The sequence below is a fragment of the Triplophysa rosa genome, linkage group LG21 (assembly GCF_024868665.1).
Source record: "Triplophysa rosa linkage group LG21, Trosa_1v2, whole genome shotgun sequence".
NCBI lineage: Eukaryota > Metazoa > Chordata > Actinopteri > Cypriniformes > Nemacheilidae > Triplophysa > Triplophysa rosa.
The window spans coordinates 521,707-528,599 of NC_079910.1; the positions used below are offsets into that span (position 1 = coordinate 521,707).

Genomic DNA, 6,893 nt, shown 5'->3' on the forward strand with positions numbered 1-6,893 from the left:
GTTGGACAGTTGTGTAGTGAAGCAACACACACACATAGTAAAATGTTTCTGTGTCCCGTGTGAAGAGAGTCGGTTCTGGCTGAGATGGGTGTCTCTATTAAACATGATGGAGGAACTGTAGGAGTGTTCTCACCTAAAGGGGTCAGTACACACACACACACACACACACACACACACACACAACAGACAGATGTGTGTACTTAAGTGTGTGTGTGTGTGTGTTTTAGACGCCTCACCTGGTGAATCTCAATGAAGATCCACTGATGTCAGAGTGTTTGTTGTATTACATCAAAGAGGGAGTGACCAAGTAAGTGTGTTACACCTGATTGTTATTTCAGAAGTGCGTGTTAATTGTCATAATGTGAATATTTTGATGTAGGATAATCGCATGTATTTTTTAATGTGACCTGGAAATGAGATGTCCTATTGATTGAATTATAATTTGATTGATCTGAAGAGACGTGTGTGTTGTTTAGGGTCGGTCAGAAGGATGTGGACATTAAGCTGAGTGGTCAGTTCATTAAAGAGCAGCACTGTATCTTTCACAGCCACATCAACAACAATGGAGAAGGTGAGAGTGCCTGCGTGCATGCCTGTGTGTGTGTGATTATGTGTGCGTGATTGTACGCGTTTTGGTGTGCATGCCTGTGTGTGTGTGTGTGCGTGCATGCATGTGCGTGTGTGTGTGTGGGGTAAACCCTACGGTATGGGGACAAAATGTCCCCACAAAGATGGCAATATCCAAAACCCTTGTCCTTGTGGGGACATTTTTTGGTCCCCATGAGGAAACAAGCTTATAAATCATACAGAATGAACTTTTGTGAAAATGTAAAAGAGCAGACAGTTGTGTGTGATTGTTAGGGTTAGGGGGAGGGAATATGAGATACAGTTTGTACAGTATAAAAACCATTGCGTCTATGGAATGTCCCCATAAAACATGGAAACCCAACATGTGTGTGTGCACAGGTGTGTGTGTGATTGTACGTGTTTTGGTGTGCATGCGATTGTACGTGTTTTGGTGTGCATGCGCATGCCTGTGCCTGCGTGCGCTTGCACATTGTTGGTGTCTTTTGTTGATGTTGTTCTTCTCAACTGTAAGATACACGATTAAATGTATTTATACCGTGATCTGTTTGAATACTGGATTCTGATTGGCTGGAAGGTGTGCATTAAAACCGTTTAATCCACAGGTAGTTCCGGTCAGTTTGATTAATGTTTGAAATCAATGCGCTGCCTATAATGTAATCATATCGCACACACACACACACACATAGATGGGACATTGCACTGCCAGTGCTCACTGAAACAGCATTGAAACTTGTTGTCCCCAGTCTGGACTGGGTGGGCCTGGACTTCTTCACCAAGAGCAGCCCTTTGTCAGTTATGTCCGTTTGTGTTTGTGTTCCGGCCCACAATGGCCCAGATAGCCACACAGCAACATTAAATAATTTCATTAAATCCATTAACGATTGGCTCTATTCTTCAGCAATGAGCGGGGTAACATTGCTGTTTCTGGACTTTCGTAGCTTCACTAGGTAGAGACGTGCACAGTGCAGGTGATTCACGCATCTCTCTGTGTTGAATTTAAAGCGAGCCGAAACTGACAAAAAGAACTGATGATGACATCACCCGTCTGATCAAAAACTACACTGTAAACATCAATAGCCGTGCATTCAAATCCGTTCATTACCCTTTCCATACAGTGAACTTTATTTTTGTTTATTTTACTCTCTTCTCACTGCAGGACTCTTCAGTTTGGCACACATTGTTTTTGTAGGAGTGGGCATTCTACAGCAGTGAAATACTGTATAAGCAGGGACAGGGCAGGTGTGTGAATGTTTGTGTGATTGTGTGAGTAACACACACTCACGTACTGTGATGATTTTTCTCTCTGTCGGTGGAACAGTCGCTGGGACTTGATACAGGTATCATCTGAAACATCAATCAATTTATGAGCTCCGCCCATCTGTCCTTCCTCCACACACACACTTGCTTGATCACTTCACCCATCTTGACTCTGCTCCTGTTGTGGTTTTCATGTTTATTTGATTCTTCTCATCCTTCCGCATACACACTGTCTGTCTGTCTCTCTCTCTCTCTCTGTGTGTGTGTCCTTCTGTCTGTCTATCGTGTCTTTGCAGATTAAAATGAGATGTTAGCAGTCAGTATGTTAGAACAGAGATGAATGATGAAGGGATGAAGAGTTATTAAAGAGTGAAACACGTCTAGTGTCTGTCACACTTCTGTCTGTTTCACAGGGCTCATATGTCTGTCATCACACAACATACAGTATGTTGCCATAGCACCCAGATCCCACCCGCACCTGCTGTGAAGATTCAGTCTTCTCATGACTAGCACTAAATACAGCAAACATGCATCTGTCTGTCTGTCTGTCTGTCTAGTGGAGGTGATTCTGGAGCCGTTGGAGGGAGCCGAGACGTATGTGAACGGGAAACAGATCAGTGAGCGTCAGACGCTCAGACAGGGTCAGTATGTGTGTGTGTGTGTGTGTGTTCATGTGCAGACATCCGTCTCTCTCCTCATGACTTCCTCCTCATGAACCTGTCGTGTTTCAGGAAACCGCATCGTCATGGGCAAGAACCACGTGTTCAGGTTCAACCACCCCGAGCAGGCGCGTCTGGAGCGAGAGCGCAGTACTTGCCTTGAGTTGCAAGGGGAGCCGGTGGACTGGAATTACGCTCAGAAAGAGCTGCTGGAGAAACAGGGCATCGACATTAAACTTGAGATGGAGAGGAGGTGAGACGCTCAGAGAGAGAGAGAGACTTGCGCTCGTGTGTGTGCTGTTGTTAACGTTCACCTAGTCTCAGCCTCAGATGGCTGGCTGAAGGTCTGATGCATAAGGCACACTTTTCTGGAAACACTTAAGCACGCTCGAAGTCGTCATCTGATTGGTTGAATTTCACAGGATTTCCGGGAGACGTGCGTGTCGCGTTCTTCAACGGTCCGCCTGGAAACAACATGAAGCCAGAGATGGGAGGGTCTGTAATACTTCCAATTGGAGAACCCGTAATGGCTAACAAAACCCATTAACATCCATTCAAAAAACTAGCATCCGGTCTCCTTTCCTGCGTTCCGCTGAAGCCAGGGCGTTAGCATTAGCTGTTACGTTTTTTTGCCTAATGGTTGCAGGCTTTCCTTTTAAAAGGGCTTTGACGAAGCTGTATGAACTAAGAAGTAAGCCGTGGTGTTTACAACGGTTTCTATAAGAATTCATCACGGTCGACTACATTCCAATTCTTAAAAGTATGTGAGGTTCACGGCATAAACTTATAATAATTTTGTTGCTTTTAACTTTTGACACGTTCTTGAATGTACACCAGTCTGTTACTGCGGGGACATTTCCACACCTCTAAACATGACGCGGCACAAAACCAGACGTGATTGGTTGCTTAACCTGTCAGTCATATGGCCTCTTGGGTGGGCCTTGGCCAAAGAAAGCGGCGATGCTACTCAAGACTAATTTTCACCTGGCTGTGTGTCTTTGTGTCAGGTTACAGGATGTGGAGACACAGTACCGGCGAGAGAAAGATGAAGCAGATCTACTGCTGGAACAACACAGACTGGTGAGAGAGCGAACGATGCAATGAGAGCAGCAAAAGGATGAGACCGTACATGTTGTTATCAGATGCTTGTCATGCTGAAGGATGATGTCATGTGTTCAGTACGCAGATTCAGACAGTGGAGATGACTCTGATAAACGCTCGTGTGAGGAGAGCTGGAGACTCATCTCCTCCCTCAGAGACAAACTGCCGCCTAACAAGGTATTCAACAGTAAAGCAGAAGGTGTAACACCCCTGCAGAGTCGAACAGCTCGTCTGAATTGATTTCTGTCCGTCCGTCCGTCAGGTGCGGTCCATAGTGAAGCGCTGCGGCTTGCCCAGCAGCGGAAAGCGGCGCGAGCCGTTACGAGTCTACCAGATCCCGCAGCGCAGGAGAATCTGCAAAGACCCCGAGCAGGTGACGCTGAGCGACCTGAAGCTGCAGGCGGTCAAGGAGATCTGTTACGAGGTGGCGCTCGGTGACTTCAGACACTCCCGCCGCGAGATAGAGGCGCTGGCCATCGTCAAGATGAAGGAACTGTGCCGCATCTATGGCAGACGGGAAGCGGCGGAGAAGGACGCGTGGCGAGAGGTGGCGCAGGACGTGTGGGAGACGGTGGGATGGGGAGACGAACGCACACAGGACGTCACAGACGGAGGGGAGAGCGGCGTGCATGATTTGAAAGCACACATCGACAAACTGACGGATATTTTACAAGAGGTCAAGGAGCAGAACGACACGAAGGACGAGGAGATCAAAGCCCTCAGAGATCGAATGATGAAGATGGAGAGCATCATACCGGCAGTACAGCAGGTGACACACACACACACACACACACACACACACATGCAGTTGTTGGTGTGCTCAGTAATTGTTTGTCTGTGTGTTTAGGATGATGGATCGTCAGAGTATCTAATCGAGGAGGTCGTTCAGAGGAGGAGCGATGAAGAGGATGGGTGTGGCTCGCAGGAGCACCTCCCCAAAGAGAAACGGGTGACACGGCTGATGGAAGAAGACCCCGCTTTCCGCAGGGGCCGTATGCGCTGGCTCAAACAGGAGCAGACACGTCTGCACAACCTTCAGCAGCAGCAGATCACCAAGCGGCTGCGCCGGGGGCCGGGAGGAGGAGAGGGCGTGGTCCATCTTCCCGGTACGGGCCGCTTCATCCCCCCGCAGGACTGCAAGCTGAAATTCCCCTTCAAGAGCAACCCGCAGCATCGGTTCTCCTGGAGCCCCAACGGCGCTAAAGAGGAATACGGTGACAGCGGAGGTCCGGCCCCCGGTGTGCCGGTACTCCTCGTACCCTTTCAGGTGCCTTCCGCCATTCCTGCACCTTATCCCGGTCGCCCCTGGACTCCTCGTCACTACGGCAACGGCAATCCCTTTCCGCAGCAGTGGCAGCACAGGCGCAACTCGCTGGATGGCTCTGCCTTGCCCGGCAATCAGGGTCACTTTAGCAATGGGCATCGCAACAATGGATCTGAGCAGGCGGGCCGCGGCCGATATCGGCGACAGTCACCGGGGCCTCATGTCGCGGCGTACGCGCAGACGCACAGCAATCATTGGCCCACCCCCCAAAACTACCATCAGACTGCAGCGCACGGGCAAGGCGGGGGCAGCTGGACGCACAACCACAAACCCCAGGGGTACGTCACCCCCCCACGCATGAGACGGCAGTTCAGCGCGCCGGACCTGAAGAGCAAAGAAACCCCCGTCTGATGATGTGCGTGACATCGTGCACTTTTACAGGCTCTGTCAGCTCTGGGGTGTGTCTGTGCGCATGTCTGTGTGTTGACTTTCCATACTTTTAGGCCAGAAAGACACTTTACACAAGTGCGCAAACACAAGTGTACACAATTGGCACAAAACATCAATGTCACAGAGCTGATGTGTGTTTGCCTATCTGTGGAATGTGTGTTTCAGCTATTCTTGTCATCTTGCGTATGTTGTTGTTGTTGTGTTTGCAGGGTTAGTCAATGATCCAAACGCACAAAACTACACACGCGTTGTGTTGCCTCAGTGCCTTCATGTAAGCATCTGTGAGACGTCTATGAGATTTTAGAGATTCCTGGAGTGAGTGGAGCTTGTTTTACACGTCTCATGTAAGCTGTGTGTTTATTTCTGAGCCCAGATTAAAGCCAATAACACACACACACACATACCTCACAATAACACAGAAGCAGTTAACTGCATGCTGAGAGTACAGTGAGATTTACTGTACAACATGCACACACACACTGCTCAACGGAGAAAGTGTCTGATGGGATGTCTGCTTCACACATTCTCTGTTTGCGTTGTGTATTTTTTTTGTGCTCACGTTAACAGGTTCCACTGCACACAGATGTGATGCGGTGCGTGCGTGCGTGCGTGTGTGTGTGTGTGTGTGAGAGAGAGTCAGCCGTGATCAGTAGACAGGTCCAGTTCCCCTGCTGTGGGATGTGTACGACAGCTCTGATTGTTTGATTGACAGCAGTAGTGATGTGACGTGTCATTCACAGATAAATGTTTGGTTTGAATGACTGGACTGTTTGACAGTTTCATTGAGAGACGATTGAACGTTTGATCCATTAACAACATTTTGAAGTAAGCTTCAGAATTCATGTGGCACACACACACCTTCCGCAGGATGAATGCATGTTTAACACACCTGTGAGTGTGATGTTATTCAACACTTTTACAGACAAGTTACATCATACTGACTTACGTACTTGACAACAGCAGTTATCAGAACGCCGTCAGAAAACATTCAAATGAATCGATTGGCTTTCTTCTGTGCTCATCTTGTGATGCTGGAGGAATGAACTGTAAGTGTGTTGAGTGCTGATGTTGACAGGTCAAAGGTCAATGATATGAACGTGGGCTTGTGTGATTTGTAGGTAATGGGTTTTTTTTTTTGAGAGCAGTGACAGACGTTTGAAATATGAAATGAGGTTTTTATTTTGAATGAAGTGACAGTAGTTGGATGTTGTGTGATATGGAGATGTTTTGAAGACGCTCTGTGAATCAGGAGAGAGGTAGATTTTGTTTGAACTTGATATGAGATCTTAACGTGACGGAAGTCAGTGAATACCAGTGCGGGTGTGTAAGTGTGCATGTGATCACACATGTGCTGAACGGTTGATACTGCCCCGACCGTGATCTGAAACCGTGATGTTTATTTACACATTACTTTGATCTTTATCAACTTTTCAGTTTGAATCATTATTATTTTAAGTAATACTTTACATTTTATTTAGCGTGTGTGTGTGTGTGTGTGTGTGTGTGTGTGTGTGTGTGTGTGTGTGTGTGTGTGTGTGTGTGTGTGTGTGTGTGTGTGTGTGTGTGTGTGTGTG

The 6,893-nt window shown here is 47.7% G+C and overlaps 1 protein-coding gene across 1 annotated transcript in view; it reads left to right on the top strand.

Annotated features, from left to right (window-relative positions):
• Positions 1-6,893, top strand: part of si:ch73-375g18.1 (kinesin-like protein KIF1C) — a 17,591-nt gene that overhangs the window by 10,425 nt on the left and 273 nt on the right. The window contains exons 15-23 of the mRNA XM_057320180.1: positions 66-141; positions 228-307; positions 477-571; positions 2,403-2,486; positions 2,577-2,757; positions 3,512-3,584; positions 3,684-3,782; positions 3,868-4,374; positions 4,453-6,893. The exon at positions 4,453-6,893 is cut by the window's right edge and continues 273 nt beyond it. Coding sequence (XP_057176163.1) covers positions 66-141; positions 228-307; positions 477-571; positions 2,403-2,486; positions 2,577-2,757; positions 3,512-3,584; positions 3,684-3,782; positions 3,868-4,374; positions 4,453-5,280 — 2,023 coding nt within the window. The 3' untranslated portion in view covers positions 5,281-6,893. The remainder of the gene's footprint in view (positions 1-65; positions 142-227; positions 308-476; positions 572-2,402; positions 2,487-2,576; positions 2,758-3,511; positions 3,585-3,683; positions 3,783-3,867; positions 4,375-4,452) is intronic.